Raw genomic sequence first — 25,539 nt, forward strand, 5'->3', positions numbered from 1 at the left:
CTCTAGGAGTAAAAATGCACAAAATCTTTATCTACAAGTTTATAATTTCTATTTGTAATAATTCTTAAAACATAAAAAGAGCCAAACAAAAATCATTTCTAGATAGTTTTGTCGAAAAGGTTTCCAAAGTAAGGTATCTACATTATCATCATGTTTACAATTGAGTTCTTCAACACCATTTCTACATTTATTAATTTTAATAAATGGTTTCTAGTGATGTTTTAGATTCATTTCCTTCTTATGGTCAAAATTTACGATTAATAAACTGAATTTTAATGTATTTAAAGTACGCCTTTCATAAAACACATTGTCACTGATGGATAGAGGAGTAAAACACAAACAATGACATTAGTTAAATATATACACAGTTTTTACAAATTTTATAGACACATTTATAAAAGAATTGTCTTTATAAAGTGAAATTGTTGACAATTTTTTTTTAGGTCTACAGTATGTCTTAAAATTATTTTTGTTTGGCCAAGGCTTTGAGTTTATGAGACAAAGAAACAAGATGATGGAGGTAGAAGTAGAGGCATTTGGTAAGAGTGAAAACAGACCCAAACCACTAGTAGGGTAATTCCAGGTCGTGGTTTTCTGGAATAACTATGATGAGTCAACTTGCATCTTGCATTAGGGATGACAGCTAGGGATGATTATCCATAATGTGAGTTTGACAATTGAATTATAATATTTTTTCCCAATATGTTAAAAAAAACTAGATAGAAAATATTAAAATATTGTGGAGAACAATTGGCTATTGTTTTAACTAAAACATCATAAAGAAAACATACTAATTTTCCCTAATATGTTAAAAAAAGAAAAAGTAGACAAAATATTAAATTACTATGGAGAGCAATTCACTAAATATATTTCAAATATGTTTTTAACTAAATCATAAAGAAAACAAGAATTGTGTTTATTAAATTCTAATTGTTTAATGTTTGAGGGATTTTTAAAGATATTAAAGTGAAAAAAATGATTTAAACAAACACAAAACTACAATTTCATTAAAAAATAGATTACTAAATTCCAACAAAATAAAATAAAATTAAATAGTTAATAATAATCGTCATATAAAATTTTAAAAAATACACATATATAAAATAAACATTTTTCTAAATTTTAATTTTCTATATCAAATACAAAATAACTCAAAATAATTCCAATATAAAATTTTAACTCATATATATATAAATAAACACTTTTCTAAATTTAAATTTCGTGTATTAAGAGCGAAGTCTCCCTATAAAATATTAAGAACGTTTGAAATATAATCCGTCAAAAACAGGTTCTTCAAACCACGTCATGCCAGATGGTCATTTAAAAATTTTCAACAAAATATTATAATCAGTCAAAAACACGTTCTTCAAACCACACGTTTTTCCTCTTCAAACCACGTCATGCCAGAAAAATTTTCAACCACGTCATGCCAGATGGTCATTTAAAAATTTTCAACAAAATATTATAATCAGTCAAAAACACGTTCTTCAAACCACACGTTCTTCCGTCTTCAAACCACGTCATGCCAGAAAAATTTTCAACAAAATATTGTAAGCCGTCTTCAAACCACGCCATGCAAGACGGTCATTTAAAATTTTTCAACGTATTTAACGGCTAAAATGGCCTGTGACGGGCAAAATGCCCGTCAAATTCCAACCCTGTTTCGAAACTTCCAGTTTCCTGTGCGTAGATCTCTACAGTTCTGAATGAGTTTTTGTTATCCGTTGTCTCTACAAATTACTGTCTAATTAATTTGTTGTTTGGTTACACAGGCGAAACCCTCTCCTGCTGCTCACGGTTGATGAACCCTCTACATTTGCGCTAGGGCTCCAGATTTACTGCAATCTGCCAGGTAATTTAACATTTTGGGGGTATAATCTCGGAGGGTCATCTTTCTCTGATTTGAATTCCTGTTCAAGATACAAATGGGTTGGACCTGGAATTACGGGAATGGAGAGCACCGAGTGGAGAGCACTGTGAGTCGGCCAATCAAGTATGTAACAGCCCGGTTTTTTATCCTATCATCTATGTACAGCGACCTTCGACGATCCAATGACTAGCCTGGGCAAGATACGTGCTCATTTGTCACAATCTCAGACATCATTTTCCCTTCCAGACACATGTCCTTCTATGGAATGATACGTGTTTTTAGTCTCTCCATTTTCCTACCAGCCGGGTAGACGCCTGGCGTTTTAGTTTTACATAAATATTTCCTGTACTAGCTTTGGTTTCTTTCTTTCATCTCGTCTATCTGGGCTGGAGCGATGGTTTCTGCTCGTATGAACTCACTTTCGACATATATCATCCTTCCGTGGACGTCTTCTACACATTTTTAACATCTATTTTGACAGCGCCCCTCCCCTTTTCTCGTTATGGTTCATAGTGCTCTTCACTCGGAGAGGCTCACGGTACAGGTCAGTCAATTTTATGGAACTTATAGTTATTTTCATGTGCATTTCTTGTGTGTTAACAGGATTTAGACTATGTAAGGCTGTTTTGCAGTGGAATTATACTACTTTGTAGTAGGGAGTATCGCAGAACTATCTGCAATCGTTTATAAGGTGGCATATGTTTCCTATTTACTCCTATTCCCTGGTGATCTTTCATTTTGTTTTCCATTGTCTCTCATGTCTTGGTCTATACCATTCTGCGGGTCTTGGTTAACCAAATTCAAGCTTGAGGACTATATTGTCATATCCAAACCCTGCTCTGATATCCGCTTCAAGTTCGGCCCATGGTGGTGCATATTCAAAATATGCTGCTGCTGTTTTGTTTGTCCCGGCTTCTCTTTCTGATTCAGGGTTTGAACTCCGGTTTTTCTGATACCTGTTTATTTCCTAATTTGAATTTTCTGGCAGACTCGATGACTCTGACTACATGAGCACAGTCACTCTCCTCATTATCCTTTAATGCTCGCCGTCACATAGTCTACTACCCCAGGCTGGAGGATCTGAAATATCTATTTAAACTGACAGATTGGATGTTTCTGGCTTATGGTCTTTACTATCCTTTTTTCATCAGTCCTACATTCTTATGGATCCCCATAATATTTGTCAGTTTAGTACTTCTGTTCCGGCCTTTAATTGATGCACTGGATTTATTTTCCACCTAACCTATCCTTTTTTTACCCTTCCATGAGATCTTTCATCTGTCAATCTATCTTTTTGGGATTCTCCATCTGTCCCTTGGTGTCAGTCTTTTTTCCTCCATGGATTTTCACACTGATTCATCTGCTGAGTCAGCCTTAGTCCGGGCCACTATGGAAGCTGAAAAGACCTTTGCCAGACAGGCACTGAAGTCTAACTGGAAAGCTTCGTTGGAAGCTGACATCATCCTTCCATCTCAATCTGATATGTCTCCACGGGATATTGGCATGGCAAACCGACCTCGACAGAAACAATTTCGGCCGATTAAAACTTCTCCCCCCCCTGAGGCCATTAATCTGGATGGTCCTCTATTAATGGACAGAATTGCTAGTTTACAGAAGCGGGCGCTGGTGGGGAGATGGTTCTTGCCGTCCATGGAGGACTCACAAATTAGATCTTGGATAGCTACCAAATGGTCTCCTCTCCTGGGCTACTCTCCAACCATTGTTCGCCTCATGAACAATTGGTATAGCTTCCATTTTCTACGGGTTCGAGACTTGGAAATTATATTTTTGAAACCCTGGGTGAAAGAGAAGAGTTTTTTAGCTCTTCACAGGTGGTTTATTGGTTTTGATCCGCTCCGATGCACGCCCCAAAACAACTACATTTGGTTAAAACTTCCTGGTCTGCCCCTTGAACTATGGACCAAAGAATCTATGGAGAAGATTGGGAATGCTATTGGGCGTTTCATATATGTTGATCCCAGGTGTATTGGGGCAAAAGACAAACGGGTGGCCTGGATTCTTATAGAAAAAGAGTTCAGAGGGGGTTTTCCAGAATCCATTGATCTATATTGGGATCTTTCCAAATTTCAGCAAAGATTAGATTATTGGGGAGTCCCCTTTAGGTGTTCAAACTGCCACAAAACTGGTCACCTCCTTCCAAATTATCCTCGCCGTCTGGGTAGCAAGCTGAGGAGAAAACCCCCTACTGTTAATTCTCCTGCTCCATCACATGAAAAAGATTTTTCGGTTCTTGATTGGCCTATCTCCATGGAGAAATACCGGCCCCCTGTCATATCTAAGGTCGTCCAATCTTCGCCGAAAGTCCGCTCCCTTGATTGACCTTCCAATATGCCACATTCTAGATCTGTATCTGTGGATCATGTAAGCTGGCATTTCAACCGCTCTGCTGAATGGCCCCGGTCTTCCACCGTTTCTAAATCTCCGTCGCAGTCTTTATTGGACCTGCTCGCTAATATGACGGTTTTCTCTAATCCCTCTCCACCTCATGAACACGAACCGGACCCTGAGTTTCCCCTCCCTCCTACATCCTCTAAGCCTCCATTCATTGTTCCTGCGTTCGCCCATATTCAGTACATATCCTCTTCGCCCCAGTCCCCTTCCTCTCACACTCCTCACCTTCATAGATTATCGCCTTCCCCTTTACTTGGTCGCTCTTCTGACACAAATAAAAAGTCTACAAACAGAGCGCTCTCCCCCATATCACCTGCCCCGGGCCATTTGTCTGATCGCAAAGGAAAAGCTCCTCTCATTTCTATTTCTCCTCCCCTATCCCCTACATCCTCTCCCCGTAACTCGTTCGACTAGGATATCGACCTCCTACTTAATAGAGTGTCATTGAAGCTTCAGCCTTTAACTGTTCATCGTCCCAACCGTTCTCCCTCACCCCACATTAGCCCTAATTCGGCTGGGAACATAACTGTTCGCCGCAAAGAGAAGTGTGGTAGCAGACATTTTCGGGGAAGGAAGGGAAGACAAGATTCTTCTATCCGAGATCTCTCCTTAATTGACATTCCTGTCACTGAAATTGCTGCTGTAGATATACCTGATAATAGGCCTCTTAGAGCAAGCCGGCCTTATGATTCCCCCAAATGATTGGCATCTTATCAATGAATATTCGGGGCCTGGGCGCTGATTCCAAATTTCTGGCCCTTAAAAATCTATTTAGCTCCTCTAATTCTAAAATGCTTCTAAACTAGGAAACTATGCATGACAGTTCTCAAACAATTTCATATTTCAGAAGGATGCTACCATCGTGGCACATGGTTGCTTCAAATGCTGTAGGCATGTCTGGAGGATTAGCTGTTTTATGGGATCCTAAATGGATCAAGGCTGCTGCGTTTCAATGCTTCGCTGGCATTCTTGTTCTGGCCCACTTCCGTGGCTCTTCAAACCCCATTCACATATTGAACATTTATGCTCCATATAAAAACCGGTTCCCTTTCTGGAAACATCTACTTTCCTCTGAACTGCTTGAAATTGATTCTTTGATAATTGGCGGAGATTTTAACTGCACTTTTTGTGATGATGAAATATGGGGCAATGGTAGAAAATTTGATTCGATGGGGAGATTTATTCGGGAATCATTTATGCAACATAACTTTATTGATATCCTGCCTGTATGTCAGGGACCAACTTGGGACAATGGGCGATCCAGCAATGCTTTTTTGGCAAAAAGACTAGACAGGTTTATCTTCCATGAAAGATTGATTGAAAGATATGGCTCTCTTTCAATGAACATCATTCCATCTTTCATATCTGATCATCGCCCCATCTCTATTCAATGGAAACATGCTGGACATAGGTTTGGATATCCTTTCAAGTTCAACCATACATGGCTTACTGACCCTCATTTCAACAAATTTATAAATGAAACTTGGAAGCTATCCCTTAGACAGGATAATGATTCCTCCTGGAATTTTCTTGATCGCCTTCATTCTCTCCGAAAAGAGGTCAAAAAATGGCAAAGAGAGAAATCGGCCTCCAATAGAATGGAACTAAAGGAAATTTGCAAAAAGCTGGAGTACTTATCTATGCTCCTCAAGATTCCTTCCATGTCGTCCAATATCAGAAATCATATATGGAGATTAGAAAAGAGAAAACAAAAGATATTGGAAGAAGAAGAGACCACGTGGAGGCTCAAAAGTCGGGCATTATGGCTCAGAGAGGGAGATAAAAACACCAAGTTTTTTCACAGGTTTGCAAATAAAAGGAGGGAGGTAAATGCTATTTGGGAGATCAAGGATGAGTTAGGAAACTCTCATACATCACAGGAGGCCATCTCTGGAGAAGCAGTGAAATTCTTCAAAAAGGCCTACAGCGAGGATTCTGTCTGCAACATTGAGGACATTCTATGGGGAATTGACCCATACCCCACGTTGTTTGATGAATGCCTAAACAGAGCTCTTTACGCAGAAGTTTTAGAAGAGGAATTACTGGCAACTATGAAAACATTCTAGAAAGACAAGTGCCCTGGGCCGGATGGTTGGACCATCGATTTTTTCATACACTTCTTCGAATTATTTAAGGCAGACATACTAAAGATGGAAGAGGAATCGTGAACTCGGGGTTTCATTAGCCAGAACATATCCTCTTCTTACATCGCTCTTATTCCTAAGAAGCAGCTCTCCTCCTCTTTTTCAGATTAAAGACCTATCTCATTGTGCAATATATTATACAAAGTCATATCCAAAATTATAGCTATCCAAATAAGGAACACCCTATCACTACATCTGTTTGCAGAGCAACACGGGTTTCTTAAAGACAGGAATATCTCAAAAGCGGTGGCTCTCGCCCAGGAAAGCTTACACTCCATACATAGCAGGAAAATTGAAGCTGCTCTTTTAAAAATCGACCTTAAAAAGGCATACGACTGTGTCAACTGGGGCTTTATTCGATGCCTACTGGCTAGGATTGGCCTTGATGTTAGGTGCATCAGATGGATCATGGCCTGTGTGGTAGATGTAAATTATGCTGTCCTAATTAATGGAGTCCCTACTCCTTTCTTCAAAGCGGCCAGGGGCCTTCGACAGGGCTATTCCCTATCTCCTCTCCTTTTCATACTAGTTATGGAATCTCTGAACCTACACCTAAAGAAAGAAATCCTTCAAGAGAGAATCAAGCCTCTCCCCATTTGCAGGGATATCCTCATGTCGCATAACCTATTTGTTGATGATATCCTTCTGTCAGCTTTACTGTGCAGATCAACATGGATATGCATCCATGAAATCATGGAGAACTTCCATAAAGCCACCGGCATGTACATCAATGATACAAAATCATCCTTCTATGTCAATAATGTTAATGAAGATATTATTACTTTTCTTACAGATCTTTTCAATATCAAAGCTTTTCCTATCAGGAGAGGTTTTAAATATTTAGGCTTCAATTTGAAACCTGTGGGTTACAGATTGGCTGATTGGGCGTGGATTCCGGATCGGTTCTATAAGCGAATATCTGCATGGGAATTCAAGTGCTTATCCATAGGAGGCCGTGCCATTCTCACGCAATCTGTATTGGCTCAAATCATGGTCTATTGGGCACTCCTTTTCTACATCCCATCTTCCATTATCAACTACTTAAACCGAATGATAGCTAACTTCATATGGGGTGGACAGAAAGAAAAGAAAAAATATCATCTGAGCAGACTTTCGAAGCTGACTCGGCCGAAAAATTTAGGTGGATGGGGTATTCTGGACTTACACTCCTTTAGAAGAGCTCTACTATGTAAATCTATGTGGAAAGCGATTATGGGTGAATCCATCTGGAGCAAGACCATAAGAGCCAAGTACATGGGGGATCAAGACATGACATTTTGGTATAGGCAGCAATCCACAGGATCCTCCACCGGCTCTTATATATGGAGAGGTTTTCAGAGATTGGAGCCGTTCTTTAGAGAAAACTTGATTTGGAATTTCCAATCCGGATCCAATATCATCATTGGTTTAGATACATTTGCAGGTGCGGGAGAAAAGATCCATATTCCTTCACAACTTTTGAGAAATTTACACCACAGGGGATACTTCTTTTGGGCCAGCGTGATACAAAAATGGGATGGTGTGATTCCAATCTGGAAATCTGCTTCAAAAATGCAATTGCATGGTGCTCTGGAATCTCAATGGAACGTTATCATTGCTTCTTTGAAATCGTCTGGATTGTTTCGCACGTCGGACAGGGATTGCCTCACCTGGAGAGGTCTTGGTGGTTCATCGGTTGTTCAAGCAAAGCACATATATCTACAAATACTATTATTTGAATCTGTTTCAAGTGGTAATATCTTTCCGCCAGTTTTTTGGAAAACAGGATGCCCTTTAAAAATCATTATTTTTGCCTGGCTAGTTTTTCATGACAGGAACCTCACTTGGGAGAACCTCCAGAAGCGCAATTGGCATGGGCCAACCATTTGCCCCCTTTGCAGAACAAATTCTGAAAATAATTTACATCTTTTTCTACAATGTCCTCAGGTCCAGTTGATTTGGTAGACCTTGTCTGCTCATTTTGGTTTCGTCTTCGTCAACGCCCCTTCTATCTATGAAGCATTTAAAGCATGGAGCAATATGCATTGCATGTGGAGATCCATTCCATTGCTATCAATTTGGGCCATATGGAAATGGCAGAACCGGATGATTTTTGAGTCCAAAAAAGAACCGTGTTCTAAAGTTTTTGAATCAATCCTTTGTTTATATGAGAAGCTTGACCGGCCATGTCAATCAGTACACAGACAAGGTAGGATTAAACAGACCAACGAAACCTATGGATTTCCCTGCGCTTTTTTTGATGGTGCTGCTCTGCAGAATACTTGCGCCTGTGGAGTTTCCATTATCCCTAAAGATGGTCAGTCTTTTGACATCTATTGGAATGGTGGACTGGGAACAAACAACAAAGCAGAAATTATGGCCCTGGCTGGCCTCCTTTCTATCTCTACCTTCGTTGGTTTTCAAAACCTTCATATTTTTGGAGACTCGAAAATCACCATCGACCATGTGCTGTCTAAACATATTATAAAAAACATACATCTCTCTGAGTGGTTGAAAAGACTTGAGGCATTGTGGTCCAACAGGAAAGACTACACAATCTCCCACGTTGTCAAGGACAAAAATCGGAGAGCAGATGCTTTATCTAAGATGGGCTTATCATTGCCTCAAGGTTTTTGGAGGATGCAGGTTACAGTGGATAACGTCAACCACCAGATCCAAGACTTTTCCATGCCTGGTATATAGTTTTTCTATTTGGTGCAGCCAATCTGGTATGATTTTCTGTTTTTCCCCAATACATGCCTCTTTCTCTGTCTTTTTTCTCCATACTTAATCTTGGCTCAATGCCCATTATGTATCTGATCTGTTGCAGCTCTATATATCTTCTCTCTCTATGTGGATCTACCACACTTCTTTTTCCATATCAGACATTTTCCATATCACCATAGCTGTACATAAGTGTTGGATGAATATAATATAACCATATAGTTTTTTTTCATGCCAAAAAAAAAAAATTTAACATTTTGGCCGACAAAGCCTCAGTTGTATTCCGCCAGTCTAAACATTGATTCAAGGGTTCACTTATTCAACTCGAGGGTTTGCACTTCGGCTCCTCTGAGGGCTTCTTGTTTACTGTAAATATTAAGAGAGACTGTAATGGGTTATGTAGTAATTTTTTAATGATTATATAGTATTTCTTTTTTGAAAGTGGGTTCTCTATCGACTTTCCAGCTAATACAGATTCATGCTATTGCGCTCATATGATGTAATTTTGTTGAGTTTCTATTCCGCACCAGGATCTTGGCTACAATATGTATTTAAGTTTAAAAACTCTTTTATTGATAGCGTCGGTTATCTTAATGTGTTCCATTGAATATTTAAGTTAAAAACCCCTTTTGCTTGACAGTGTCGGGTTAACTTAATGAGTTCCATTGAATATTTACAATTGCTTGTTTTTGGTTGTATTTGCTACAGTTATACTAGAAGTATTACATTTTGTTCTCGGTGCTGTTCTATCAGGAAGATAATTTGAAAATTGAATTAATGGGCTACCTTATTAAGTGTGTACATATTCAGTTAATTACAATAGCTTTTTTTCTGATTAACTTACTACAACAGTTACAGTTCGACTTCTTGAGATTTTCCAAAGTTCAAATCCCTTGAGATATGTTTTGCCCTCATGGGCTGGTCTCATCCATGCAAGCAAGTAGTTTCAGGAGATTGTGGTCAGAAGCAAATCCTGGACGAATTTAGTGGAATAGATAACCCCCACCTGCAGCTTCCGAGGCTTCAAGTGTGTTGTACAGCAATTAAAATCCACTGTGAATTCTCCCAGATTGGAGAGGGGAAATATTTTGGCATCGTGCACTGTGTTGCCTATGCAAGCAAGTCATTTCATGGGGTTGAGGCCAGAATCATGTACTAGACGAATTTGAATAAATAACCCTTACCTGCTTGGTCCGGCTTAAAATCCACTGTGAATTCTCTCGGATTGGAGAGGGGAAATATTTTGCATCGTGGTCTGTGTCACCTATGCAAGCAAGTTGTTTCATGGGGTTGAGGCTAGAAGCATGCACTAGACGAATTTGAATAAATAACCCTTACCTGCAACTTTTTAGGCTTCTTGGCCAAAGGGATTTTTCATGAGTATTGTACTCTGGCTAAAATCCACTGTGAATTCTCCGAGATTGAAGAGGAGCTATGGCATGCGCCTCACGCAAGGATATTCAGAAGCATATTGCCAAAAAAAAAAGCTTATAAAACTATCTGCATTCTGAACAAATTAACTTCGAGTAATTTCCAACACTAAAAAAAAATAGAGGCTTCAACTTTGTGGACGTTAGTAAGGAGTCAATACAACTTTTCAGCAAAGATCCAACAATCAAGAAACATGAGTTTTCAGCTCAATTACTTGCTGAGATTCATTTGAATTGTGTGAACATATACACATTGACATGGGCCAAATACTCAAAAGAAAACTAAGAAAACTTTGAGATATGACAAGGAAGTTGAAAAGCTCTGAGGAAGCAACATAGCAGCGGAGAGACATATTCCCCAAAATTAGAGACAAGAAAGGGCAGTACCTTGGGCAACGCTTGAGGATTTGTGGTGGCAAAATTCAATTTGCAAGCCTTCTCACGTTTCATAAAGAAAATGCGCCTATTAGGAAAAACTTCACCCACAAACTTTTCTGGTTTCTCTAGTGGATGGATCACAGAACTATATAATGGTTCCTCTCAATCTCCCATCCAATAAAGTTTTCATTACAATAGAAACTTCAATGACATCAACCCTATGTATAACACAAAGTCCTTGTTGATTGCCAATGCTCGTGGTGGTGGGGAATTTTGACTTGACTAGCACATAGGTGATCTATATGTCATCAATATTGACATCAATAGCCAATTGCCGACCAAATAAGACTGCCTATTGTAGAAATCCACTGGATTGAGACCAACTGTGACTAAAAATGTTTATAGCCCTTTTCATGACTTCGCTAAGTCACAAGTGAAGCCGTGAAAAGGGCTATGAACATTTTTAGTCACAGTTGGTCGCAATCCATCGGATTTTTACAATAGGCAGTGTTATTTGGCTGGCAATTGGCTATTGATGTCAATATTGATGACATATAGTTCGCCTATGTGCTGGTGAAGTCAAAATCGCCCACCACCATGAGCATTGACAATAACCTTGTGTTATACACAGGGCCAATGCTATTTAAGTTTCTATTGTGATGAAATCTTTATTGGATGGGAGATTGAGGGGAACCGTTCTGTAGTTCTGTGATCCATCCACTAGAGAAATTAGAGAAGTTTGTGGGTGAAGCTTTTCCTAACAAGCGCATTTTCTTTATGAAACGTGTAGAAGGATTGCAGTTTGAATTTTGCCACCATAGATCCTCAAGTGCTCCCCAAGGTGCTGCCCTTTCTTGTCTCTAATTTTGGGGAATATGTCTCTCCGCTACTATGTTGCTTCCTCAGAGCTTTTCAGCTTCCTTGTCATATCTCAAAGTTTTCTTAGTTTTCTTTTGAGTATTTGGCCCATTTCAATATGTATATGTTCGCACAATTCAAATGAATCTCCGCAAGTAATTGAGCCGAAAACTCGTGTTTCCTGATTGTCGGATCTTTGCTAGAAGGTTGTACCAACTCCTTACTAACGTCCATAAACTCTTTTTATTTTTTTCAGTGAGTTGAATTCTCTATTTTTTAGAGTGCTAGAAATTACTCGGAGTTAATTTGTTTAGAATGTAGATAATTTTATAAGTTTTTTTTGACAATATGCTTCTGAATATCCTTGTGTGCGGAGCATGCCACGACTCCTCTTCAATCTGGGAGAATTCATAGTGGATTTTAGCCGGAGTACAATACTTTTGAAAATCCCCTTCGGCCAAGAAGCCTAAAAAGCTGCAGGTCAGGGTTATTTATTCAAATTCGTCTAGTACATGCTTCTGGCCTCAACCGCATGAAGCGACTTGCTTACATGGGCGACACTGTCTGCGATGCCAAAATATTTCCCCTCTCTAATCTGTGAGAATTCACAATGGATTTTAGCTGCTGTACAACACTCTTTAAGCCTCGGAAGCTGCAGGTGGGGGTTATCTATTCCACTAAATTCGTCTAGGATTTGCTTCTGACCACAATCTCCCGAAACTACTTGCTTGCATGGGTGAGACTTGCCTATGAGGGCAAAACATATCTAAAGGGATTTGAACTTTGGTGTGGGAATATCACCATCCCACCTAACAATCATATCATGCCTCTATTGGCATTTCAATATTTTATGACCATTTATTTTTACACACATTCCAGGTTTTGCCTCTTTGGTCAGTCTTGGGTGTCTAAAGTATGTTCCTCAACTTCTAACGAGGAGTTTTAGGATGTATTTAATTTGTTTAAAAACAACTTCCGGAGTTTTGCAGTAAATCGGGCACCTAAAACCTCAGGTCCTCGATTTTCAGTCTGGTTGCTGAGTGCAAGTATGCCGAGTCAGCTACTTGAACAAATATGATTTGAGCACGGATGTAGTAGCTAATCTACAATATCAAGAAAAGAGTTAAATATGATAGAATTAAAAGAATTAAATCTCATAGAATTAGAAGAGTACTTATAGACCCATTGAAGACTTGGAAAATTCAAGAATGGTAAGTTGCTTATGCCACTTTTGATGGTACTTTTCAAATAACATTTATTTTGTGCCGAAATAATCTTTAACGCACTTTATTTTCTTATGCTGGTTCACTAGGTATATATTTTATCTATACGTTTTCACTTCTCATTTTAATTTTCTTATTTCATTGTACATAACTTGTAAGGGGTTTGGTTACACTCGATCATCCACCTAAATACATATACTTTTATTGTAACTCTAGGAGACATTGTCAAACTTGATCTCTCTCCCAACAATTTTATAGTGTTTATAAATAGATATACAAATGAAGATACCAAATGTGTACATCACAACAATCTCCTTTCTTCTTGCATGCTTGTAGTCTCAACTCTAGATTGACTTTTTTATTCTTTACGTTATCCTATGTATTAATGTTGTGTGCTCATATCAATTGGTATTAGAGCCTTAACGTTAAGGCTTCTTAAAAGCTTTTCCATTTTACATGCCAAAGTGGTTTGGGATATTTTTACCTTTGATTAATTGAACCCAAACGTTAGGTTGAGTGCTAGATTATGGCCTTATTTTATTCATGGGTTATAAAGCTTAATTGAGGCCTCATTCTCTAAGTTGCAAAAAAGAAAAGAAAAAGAAAAAGAATAAAGTTTTACTAGGGAATACAACTTAATGTTCATGTAACCTTGCCTCTTTCGCACACATGTTAAGGCAAATCAATTAAAAATGGTCTTATTTGTGAATGGTTTCCCTGTCACTAATTTGTTGGTCATTGTTTAGTCAATTTAGTGTTCCTAAATTGATGTCATTAATTGTCAACCCGGGGCTCGTAAGCTGATGAAGTGAGGGTGTACTATATGTACTTAAGTAACTTTCTTAGAGCTTTTGTCGTTTGGGGGTGTTGTTTATGGTTAACTTATCTTCCTAAGATGGAGTGATGATTATAGACAGATGAGTGCAAGTGTGTGAGAGGTGAGTTCTAGATGAGTGAAAGTGTGTGTGATGGTGATTTCTAATTACTTGCTGAACTTGTAAAGGAAAAGAACTTGAAAGAAATGAATAAATTAAAATGACTTGAAAGTAAATGACCACGTTCTAATGGCATTAGTCTCTATCCATACTGCTGCAAATAAAAGAAACAAGAAAATCACTTCAAGGATTGTTGTTAATGATTATCTCCTCCTAACTCCCTGCTTCTACCACATAGTACTGCGTAAAACACGATTAAGAGGTAGCTGAAGACAAATCCAAGAATTGATAAAAACTCTAATCTACTCTAATTGACAAATTGTAACACTACTAAGCCTTTTCCAACATACTGCTTCCTACATATGTGATTATGTGTAACAAGTGGAAAAAGTATTAGTATCACAAGCAAAGACTACTCAAATACAAGCTGCAATTAATTAGTGTTCTGTTCTCTTGAAACATAAGCCATTCATGATAAAGAGAGCATAAATTAGTTAGTATCCAACTTGTAAAACTAAGCTAAAACTAGTCTAGAAAACAGAGTAAAAAGGGCAGCATTATGAACAAGACAACTGCAACTACCATTAGATATTAAAGCAAACACAACACACTTAATCCCGGGTGAAAACCTGCAAAGAAGTAAATCTGATCAGTGAAAAGAAAGGCTGCAGCAATAAAGAGAAATCAAGCTATACATAACTCAAGAAAGGAAATTCTGTTTGTAAAATAAAGAAATTGCAGAAATATGAACATGAAAATACTTTACAAGGCTAATACGAACAGGGGCCCTCCATTCATATTATCCACAGAAAACTCAGATGCTCTTAAGACTTCAAAACAACGTTTCCATTACTTTATATGCAAAGATACATAATCCAAAAGTGTTAGAACAGCTCTTATAAAAACAGAGTTTGAAAACGTGCCAAAATTCTCACAAATACATACACTACAGCATCTGAAAAGGTAACATCAGCGTACGCAGACGCAAGTATATATAGGCATCTGTAAGATGGCCTAATACGTAAACATAAAAACAGAAAATGAACTAACTGTCATGCGTATTAAAGGTGCAATTAACACGTCATAGGCTTCGTGGTCAAGCTGGAGGTCCTGGTCGATATGGGCAATGAATCTAACATTAGATCATGTCCCCCACGGCTTTCAAAACATGGACAGGTCACCTTTTCCACCGACGTGATCAAATAGCTTACGTATCCACGTTAAGCTGCCTTTATTTGACCGAAACTTGACCCCCTTTGACCGGAGGTACAAATGACGTGGCCGGCTGAACTGATGGCACAGGAACCTCGAGCATGTATATTCCAACATGCCCACGTGGCTCATTCTACAAAATAGCACGTGGAACTTTGAGAACAATAAAATGGCTGCGGGATCATCAGATGGCTGCGGAATCAGCAGATGGCTGCGGAATACCTGCAAGTATGTCAAAAACTAAACAAAACAATTACCCATTAGCAAAGCTCACTTGATCATGTTTAATGACAACTAATGTAATGATCTGGGTGGAAAATGAGGTAAAAGAGAGAGGAAAGTGATGAAAACAGTAGGTAATGATAGAGGATAAGGTGTAAAGTAGGGACTCTACATACCCCCACTACAAGGGCATTGCATGTCCTCATGCAAAAACACTGATCAATCAACCTGCTGTGATGCCTCTGCCAAGACATCCAATCTCCTCTTCTTTCTCTGTGTAGACACATTCACCCTTGGCTTCTTTACTAAGCATCTGAACTTTAGGTTGATCAAGGCTCTGTTGAGCTTTTTGCATCTCTTCCTTAACTTCTTGTTATTTCTTTGCCACAGGCCCAAATGTAACATGGTGTTATCATGAATCATCTTATCCAATTTGGCTTGCTCTTTCAACTTCTCATTTTCTTGCGTGATATGTCGATTTAGAACCTCAATCTCAAAAAGTTCCTGTTTCAAGGAGTGGACTTGTTGTTCTGAAGGCTGAACATTACTAGGGCCAGCGGCTGCTTGCTCCAATGTTTCCAGATAATTATACACTTTTTGCTGCTCCGGGTCCACTTCAGGTGACTTTTTGGGACTTGGTTCATAATCAAATTCAGATCCATGTTCATGCTCATGTTCATGTTCAAACGGACTTTCCTCACGTGGAGGAGAAGTCTCAATGTGCTCAGCGTGTGGAGGACTTGTAGCACCTTTTTGAGGTGAACTTAAGTCAATGAAGAATGACTGTTTACCCTTTGTGGCCCCTACTTTTCTATTTTGCAATCTGCTGCTCCTTCTTACAGAGGTAGTACTCTGTTTTCCTTTTGGTATTTTCTGCTGTTTTTCTTTTGGTACTTTTTGCTTCTGTTTTTCCTCCTTTTTGGAGAGAGCAGTTTTGTGAAATTTGGCCATTCTCTGAGCTAAGGGTTGAGTGTCTTCCTCACTAGTATCCTCAGGAGTGAAGGGAGTTTCTTGGACTACAGATTTACCTTTATCTTGCTTACGTTTCTTCTTCCCTTCTTTCCTTTTCTGAGCAATTTCTTGAGCAAGTTCTGAAAGGGTTTCAGAGATAATTCCTTGGGCTGCTTGGTTATCATCTTCAGTAAATCCAGGATCAATATCCTGTTCAGAATGCTGTATATCAGTTTCCTCATCAAACTGGTCTTGAACTGTTTCCTCTTGGGCAGTTGTTTTTTGGTTAACCCCCTCTCCTCTTTTTCTTCTACTTCTTTTTGGCACTCGAGGGGACCCTCCAGAAGTTTCTCCTAATTCTTGAAAATGGTTTCTTATGAGAAACCTCTCCCATGAGTCTCTTTTTGATTTTAATTGTTCTTCTACCAGCAATTTCACAAGACCGTGATGACATAAATGTGCTTCAACATTTCTAGGGTTCTTTTGGACCATTGCACACATTTTCTTAAGACTTAAAAATAGAAAGTAAGGGAGGTTAATGTCATCTCCTAGAAAATGCATCATCACCTTTGCATGATAAACATATAAGACCCCAAATCTTCCTTCACAAGTGAAAAATTTCTGCACTAACAAGAGTAAAGTGGTCCACTCTTCTTTAACATAAGAAACCGGAATCCCTTTGGTAAAGATACTTGTGTCCATACCTGGGTTTTTCAAAATTCGTTTCCACTGCTGATCTTGGACTGCCCGGTTCTTGAACCACCTTTCTCCGGTCTGTGGAAGTGAGGTAGCTTGAGCTATGCTGCTTTCATTGACTGTGAATTGTAAGTCTCCTATCTCCACGTGACCATCTTTTTCTCTGAAAGACCTTGCAAAGGCCTTTGTCACCTCCTTATGGTAGCCTTTGAACTTCTGTACACATTGTAACCAATTTGCCTTTTGTAATGCCTCCTTGACCTGAGGATAACCCTCCAAAAACTTTGAACCTTCCGGTTCTGCCCTCAAGAGCTTCCCCATTGGCTTTTACAGCTCTGTTCTAGTTGAAACACGGCTTTAAAACGGCTTCACACAGTCAATTCACGGCTTTGGTTTCAGAACACGGCTTCAACAAGGGTTTTACACAGTAAATTCACAACTCTGTTCTGGAACACGGCTTCAACAAGGGTATTACACAGTGAATTCACGGCTTTGTTTTGGAGCTTGGCTTTAAAATGGCCTTACACAGTGAATTTACGGCCTCAACACAGGGGATTATGGGTTCAACTTTGAATACGGCCGTAACAGACCCCACTGGTGATTTTAGAATTAGCGGAGAGGAGAAAAAAACAGAGTATGGTGAATGGCAGCGTAGTGAGCACAGCATAACAGAGTGTGGTGAATGGTAGCACAGCGTAGATGGAATAAAACATGCGAGTGGAAATGGGAGTGAAATGATATGAGCGTAGGGGGGTAAAAGGATTAATGAATGAACAACGGCTATGTCCTTAGATCTTGGCTTCGGAATTGCACTTGGCTGCATGAGTTAATGTCGTGGAGACGTAGTACATTAGGTTACGTCACCTAAGTACGAGATCTTAATGGAAGAAGCAGCCGGAAGTGAGATTTAAAATCGTGGTAATTAAGGACTGATAGTCGTGGATGATACGTGGATATATGGTCTCATGGCTAGTAATCATTACACTTAGTGGCAAGAAACATAATTTAGAGAACTTTGCATAATGGAATAACTGTTAGCTTAGGATTTGAAACATACCTCAGATTCCCGCTTAGATTTGCCTCTGATAACTTGCCACTTAACCCTTCACTGATTTTTGCATGACTATTTTCCATTTTGTTATTGATGACTACTGTGCTGTAAAGAAATTTCAAACAGACTGTGTTTTTTATTTGTGCAGGTACAGAGAGCTGCATAATCATTAGATGGCTGCAGAATCCTCAGATGGCTGCGGAATCTGCAGTAGTAGCCTCCAACTGCACAAAAGCAACTTTAGTTGTAAAAAAAAAAATGACTTTATTGATGAGATGGAGTGTAGTGGGTGGATGGATGAATGAAAACAAATGAGGTGGAGTGAAAATGAATGAAATGGTGGGTGAAATGGTGGTGATTGATGAAATGAGATGAAATAAGGGAAGAATTTTTTTTTTTTTCTTTAGAAAACATGAGGTGTCAGGTGACCCTGATTTTCACCTCAGGTTTTCTGTATGAGACTGCCAATCAGAGATTGGTTTTCAGGCTCATACATTTATTCTTTTTTTTTTTTTTTCTTTTTTTTTTTTTTTCAAAAACCAAAGCTTTAGGCTGATGGAGGAGAAGAATCCTTCTCCACCAGCCTGATTGCAGAATCTCCTTTGAACAATTTGACAAACTCTTCTTTTGAGAATGGCTTCTGGTAGATTTTCAAGCGGTGGCCATTCACAATAAGAGGAGTATGGAATTCATCGATAGTTTTTACTCGAACTGCTCCATTGTTAAAGACTTCATCAATCTCATATGGCCCAAGCCAATGAGTTTGAAACTTTCCTTTGAAGTCTTTGAATTTTGAATCAAACTATAGAGCCCAATCTCCTTTCTGAAACTTTCTTTCTTTGATATGACGATCATGCCATTTAGATCTTTGGTGCTGAACTAGATCGGTCCTTAGAATTGCATCTTGTCTCATTTCATCTAGCTCATTTAGCTGGTCCATTCTGTGTCTTTGAGCTTCTGAGAGGCTCATTCCCAATTGGACTGCCATCTTGAAGGTCTTGATTTGGAACTCAATAGGAAGCAGGACTTCCTTCCCATAAACAAGTTCATAGGGAGAATGTCCTGTTGTGTTCTTCCATGTGGTCCTATAGGCCCATAAGGCTTCAGGGAGCCTTTCCGCCCAATCTCTTCTATGAAGATGAACAGTCTTGGTGATAATGCCTTCAAGAACTTTATTGGTAGATTCCACTTGACCATTGGATTGCGGATGGTAGGGAGTAGATGTTCTGTGCTTAATCTTATATTCCTCCATCAGCTTCTCCATCAAATTAGATGTAAACTGGCTGCCTTGATCTGTCACAATTTCCCTTGGGACACCAAAACGAGTGAAGATATCCTCAAAAAGAAATTGAACAACTGAATTTTCAGTGGCAGAAGGCAATGCTTTTGCTTCTACCCACTTAGTAACATAATCAGTACAAACCAGTATATATTTCTTTTGCTTTGATGGTGGATTAATTGGTCCAACGAAATCTAGAGCCCATTTCTCAAAGGGTTCGATGCATACCTGAGGCTGTAGAGGCATTTCATTTGAAGGAGTTGGTTTCCCAACTCTTTGGCAGCTGTCGCACCTTCTAACATACTGCTTTGCATCTTTAAAGAGAGAAGGCCAATAATATCCTAGAGAAAGGATTTTATAGGCTGTCCTCTTGTCAGCAAAGTGCCCGCCGCATGGTTCATCATGACATGCCTTAAGGATGTCAGGCATTTCATCTTCCCGAACACACCTTCTGATTATACAATCTGGCCCTGTTTTGAACAATTCATTAGAAATCCAAGAATAATGTGAACTCTCCCGTATGATTTTCCTTTTCTCATTAGGAAATAAGTGTAGAGGAAGCTTCCCTGTAACAAGATAATTAGCCATATCTGCATACCAAGGAGTCTTGGTAGTCACTGCAAACAAGTATTCATCTGGAAACTTATCTTCTACTGGAGAATCCTCATTAGTGTTTTGGATTCTAGACAAGAAATCAGCTACTGTGTTTTGCTTTCCAGGTCTATCTAACACAGTAATGTTGAATTCTTGTAAGAGTAAAAGCCATCTTGTAACTCTACCATTAGTGACAGGTTTGTTCATTAAGTATCTTATGGCAGAGTGATCAGTATGGACAAAGGTTTCATAGCCGGTTATGTAGTGTCTAAACTTGTTGATTGCATGTACCACAGCTAAGAACTCTTTTTCTGTAACAGTATAATTTAACTCAGTGGGAGTCAAATTCTTACTTGTGTAATAAATGGCATAAGGGATCAAATCCTTTTGTCCCAAAACAGCTCCTAGAGCTGTATCTGAAGCATCAGTAGAGATGTGGAAAGGGAGTTTCCAATTTGGCCCCCTTAAGATGGGTGCTTCAGATATTCTAGACTTTAAAGCTTCAAAGGCAGATTGACATTCAGGATCCCATTTAAACTCACAGTCTTTGGTAAGCAATTTGAAAAGAGGAGATGCTATCCTAGTGAAGTTTTCAATAAATCTTCTGTAATACCCAGTAAACCCAAGAAAACTTCTAACATCCTTCTGGCAATTTGGAACAGGTAACTTAGAGATGACTTCAACTTTGGATTTATCAACCTTGATCCCATCTCCTGAAATATGATGTCCTAAAACAATCCCTTCAGTAAACATCATAAAACACTTTTCATGACTTAAAGAAAGATTTGTTTCCTTACATCTTACCAGTACTTTTTCCAAATTTTCCAAAGTTTCTTCAAATGTATTACCATAAACTGTGAAATCGTCCATGTATACCTCTACACAATCATGAATCAGATCTGAAAAGATTCCTAATACAGCCCTTTGAAATGTAGCAGGTGCATTGCACAATCCAAAAGGGAGTACTCGGTAGGCAAAAGTTCCCCAAGGACAAGTAAATGTGGTTTTGTCTTGATCTTCAGGTGCTACCTGAATTTGATTGTACCCACTAAAACCATCCAAGAATGAGAAATACTTTTTACCTGCTAAAGTGTCTAGTACCTGATCAATAAAAGGTAAAGGAAAATGATCCTTTAAGGTTGCCTTGTTCAATTCTCGATAATCAATGCAAACTCTCCATTTACCATTCTTTTTGGGCACTATAACCAAGGGAGAAACCCATTGGCTATCTGAGATGGGGTAAATGAAGTTTACCTTGAGTAATTTCTGCAGTTCTTCTTTCACAATTTCCCTAAGGTTTGGATTCATCCTTCTTTGTGGTTGCCTAATAGGTCTGCTATTCTCTTCAATGTAAATGTGATGAATACAAGTCTTAGGATCGATGTCTTTCATGTCAGTGTATTCCCATGCAAAAGCAGTGGAATGTTTTTGCAACAGTTTAGTTAATTCTTCTTGTTGTGGTCTTCCCAAGTTTTTGTTAATGTTTAATGTTTTTCCTGGGAGGATTTCAACTGTAGAACTACCAAACTCTTCCATTGAGAAGAGAGACATTTGTCTAGAGGAGAGATATTCAATGTCTGCATCTATCTGAAAATGTTCAGAGTCATATTCTAAAGATACTTCAAAATTTTCTAATGTATTTAGAATTTGACTATCCTCGCTAATCTCAGAGATGGTTAGAACTGGTTGTATAGTATCTTCATCCTCTACCCATTCATCTTCTCCTATTTCTGTTATGGCTTTTGCTGGGGGATACAAGTTGAACTTCTTGGTGGAATTACCATCTGATATATACATGTCTCCAGACCTACAGCTTATGAAAGCATCAGCTGTGGCCAGCCAAGGTCTTCCTAAAATAAGAGGATGTCCTCCTAGATTGTTCTTGGGAGTTAAAATCATAAAATCAACAGGATATTCCCAAGAATCTAGAGAGACTGGAATGTCTTCCAATACACCATCAGGTTTAATGATTGATCTATCTGCAAGCTGCAGCAAAGTAGGTGTAAAGAGAAGGTTAGGAAGCTTTAACTGATCCATGGTCTGTCTACTCATGATGTTGATCGCGGCCCCTAAGTGAATAAGAGTATTTGGGATTTCAACCCCGTTAATATGAGTTTTGACAATAGGGCTACCGGGATCTACATACTTTTGCATGGTAATCTTACCCATCATTATGTCTGCAATTTTTCCAACTAGATGTATCCTTTTAGTATCTCTGGTTCTTTTTACTGTTTTCTTCAAACTCAACTCCTTTATTGTCTTCGCTAGAATGGGAATTTCCTTAATGGCCTGTAACAAGGGGATCTTGATACATACATTTTTCAATTCATCTAGGAAGTTATAGTCAGGCACCCATATCTGCTTTTCCACCCCTTTATCAATTTGCAATCTTTCAGGAAAGGGAGGTGTAGTTGTAGGTGTAGGTTGCTCAACTAGGGGAGTTGTAGAGATTGATTCTTTTTCTTTTTCTTTTTGGATATTTTGGGTTTGAAGTGATACTTCAGAACCTTTATTGACTTTGAGAGATTCCTCCTCAGAAATGCTTGGTTGTTGAACACTTGTGGAAGGTTGATCTAGGATTCTACCTGATCTAAGTTGTACTTCATTGAGAGGAACAACCATATAGGTAGGGAATGGTTGACCTTCCATCACATAAGCATTTTGAGGGTTCCTATTATTTGGATTCGGTAATGGCTGAGAGGGAAGTTGATTTGACTTCTGCTGGGTGAGTTGAGAATTTTGATTTTGTGGAGGAGTTTGTTGTTGTTGAGGGTATGGCAATGATAGTTGTTGACCTTGGCTTGGAAGTTGTGGAGCTTGCTGATTCTGAAATGATGGAGGATATTGATAGAATTGAGCAAGTCTTGCATAAGGATTTTGCATGCTTTGCATCCATGCTTGGAAAGCATTTTGAGGTTGAGGCCAAGGTTGTTGCCAAGGATTCCAATTTGGTTGGGATTGAGAATTCATAGAGTTGTTAAACCCTTGATTCTGTTGTCCTTGCCACGGTCTCCTTGCAATGAAACAGAGAGATTCAAGTGTATCTGGATCCTCTTGAAAGACTGCTTTGAGGCCAGGAATTGAGGGACAATCCTTGGTCTCATGAGTTTCTGAGCAAATTACACATGTTTCTACAACGTGTGCATCTAAGGGACATTCCCTTAAAGCATGTTTCTTTCTACATTTCGGGCAAAAGATAGCCAAAGCCTCAGCTTCTGCTTTCTGTTTATTGTGAATCTTAAGGGTATCAAGTTGTTCACTAAGACTCCCTAAGATGTCAGTTTTAAATTCATCAAGCATATTGCCGATTTCAGCCCTACTCACTGATCCTGTTGCAGATTTATTCGCCCTAAGGAGAGAAGGATCTCTAGGCCCTTTTTGAGTTTTTGATTTGCCCCTTGAGAGATGGATACAAAGTTCTGCTATGTCATTGAGAGAAAGTTGAGAAATATCCCCTTTCCCCATCATGTTTAAGATGTCTATCCATTCATCCCTAATGGCTTTTAATAAGAGGGCTTTTAAGGTCTCTTCATCCAAGGTATTCATTTTTGCTCTTTTCAAGTTATATTGAAACCTTTCAAGTAAATCTTCTAGACTCTCATCTTCTTTTTGTATCATTTTAAAAACCTCGTCTTTGTGATTAGTAGGCATGCAATAGTCTAAATACCTATCCAAAAATGTCTGTTTCATCTCATCCCAAGTCCTAATGGATTGAGTGAGTAACCCCATGAACCATTTCAAGGCTTGATCCTTCAGTGTTGAAGGGAACAACTTGAGTTTCTGAGAGTCATCCAGGTAGTCATAAGTTCGACACACCACTTCAAACTCAAATAAGAATGTTTCAGGGTCCTCAGTCCTTAACCCATGGAAGTTAGGGAGGACAGATGGTGATATGTTTTTCATAGTGGCTCGGGAATCCTCATTAACAATGGGAAACCCAAATGAATTATCCCCATCTCTATTTCCTCCTCTAATGGGACCTCTACCTCCTCCATTATTATTGTTATTTCCTCCTCCTCCTCTACCTCTACCTCTACCACCTCCTTCTTCCTCTGCCATGATGATTCTCCTAGGGATTTCAAAATCTTCTGGTTCCTCTACAAAAGGTGAATGAGAAGAGATTTCTCCTTCTTCTTCAGATGATTCCAATTCCTCAATTACAATTGGTCTTCCTGTAGGAGAAAGAGAAGAGTCTCTTCCTGGTTCAAACTCAATAGAAGGTGTAGGAGAGTCAACTCTTGGCTCTTGAATTCCAGGAATTCTAGGACTAGGAGTTTCGGTTGGAGATAAGGGGGGTGTCTCTTGTCTATCCCTTGAAGCAGATGGACTTGTAAAAATTGAACTTCGAGCTCTAGCTAAAAACCGTCCTCTAGAATCTCTAGCTCTATGCATGTCATTTTTTTTTATTATTTTTCTTCAAGTCAAGTTAATAGTTCTTTTTTCTGATCTTCCAGTTCACTCTAGGTGCAAGAAGAGAGCATACTCAAGAGACTACTAAATCAATAACTTTCTCCTTTCTGATCCTCCAGATCACTTTAAAGTGCAAGAGGAGAGCATACTTAGATAGGTTATTAACTTATTTTCTTGAAATTTTTCTTATGTTTTTTTTCTAAGTATGGCTACTTAATTTCACTTCCCCGGCAACGACGCCAAAATGTTTAGTCAATTTAGTGTTCCTAAATTGATGTCATTAATTGTCAACCCGGGGCTCGTAAGCTGATGAAGTGAGGGTGTACTATATGTACTTAAGTAACTTTCTTAGAGCTTTTGTCGTTTGGGGGTGTTGTTTATGGTTAACATATCTTCCTAAGATGGAGTGATGATTATAGACATATGAGTGCAAGTGTGTGAGAGGTGAGTTCTAGATGAGTGAAAGTGTGTGTGATGGTGATTTCTAATTACTTGCTGAACTTGTAAAGGAAAAGAACTTGAAAGAAATGAATAAATTAAAATGACTTGAAAGTAAATGACCACGTTCTAATGGCATTAGTCTCTATCCATACTGCTGCAAATAAAAGAAACAAGAAAATCACTTCAAGGATTGTTGTTAATGATTATCTCCTCCTAACTCCCTGCTTCTACCACATAGTACTGCGTAAAACACGATTAAGAGGTAGCTGAAGACAAATCCAAGAATTGATAAAAACTCTAATCTACTCTAATTGACAAATTGTAACACTACTAAGCCTTTTCCAACATACTGCTTCCTACATATGTGATTATGTGTAACAAGTGGAAAAAGTATTAGTATCACAAGCCAAGACTACTCAAATACAAGCTGCAATTAATTAGTGTTCTGTTCTCTTGAAACATAAGCCATTCATGATAAAGAGAGCATAAATTAGTTAGTATCCAACTTGTAAAACTAAGCTAAAACTAGTCTAGAAAACAGAGTAAAAAGGGCAGCATTATGAACAAGACAACTGCAACTACCATTAGATATTAAAGCAAACACAACACACTTAATCCCGGGTGAAAACCTGCAAAGAAGTAAATCTGATCAGTGAAAAGAAAGGCTGCAGCAATAAAGAGAAATCAAGCTATACATAACTCAAGAAAGGAAATTCTGTTTGTAAAATAA

The 25,539-nt window shown here is 38.7% G+C and overlaps 1 protein-coding gene across 3 annotated transcripts in view; it reads left to right on the forward strand.

Moving 5' to 3' along the window:
• Positions 1-1,554: 1,554 nt before the first annotated feature.
• The window catches only part of LOC149138279 (phosphomevalonate kinase, peroxisomal-like), a 278,660-nt gene continuing 254,675 nt past the window's right edge, over positions 1,555-25,539 (forward strand). For 2 of the 3 annotated variants that reach the window (XM_089452943.1, XM_089452942.1), the window contains exons 1-2: positions 1,555-1,682; positions 1,773-1,852. Coding sequence is in view for 1 of the 3 variants with exons in the window: in XM_089452941.1 (XP_089309067.1) it covers positions 2,373-2,414 (42 nt within the window). In the remaining 2 variants the exon portion in view is untranslated. Of the gene's footprint in view, positions 1,683-1,772; positions 1,853-1,912; positions 2,415-25,539 lie in introns of those variants that run through there. The other variant, XM_089452941.1, reaches the window with a different exon arrangement.

This window comes from Pinus tabuliformis, chromosome X, assembly GCF_031772625.1.
Source record: "Pinus tabuliformis cultivar Carrire ecotype Pingquan chromosome X, CPIR1, whole genome shotgun sequence".
NCBI lineage: Eukaryota > Viridiplantae > Streptophyta > Pinopsida > Pinales > Pinaceae > Pinus > Pinus tabuliformis.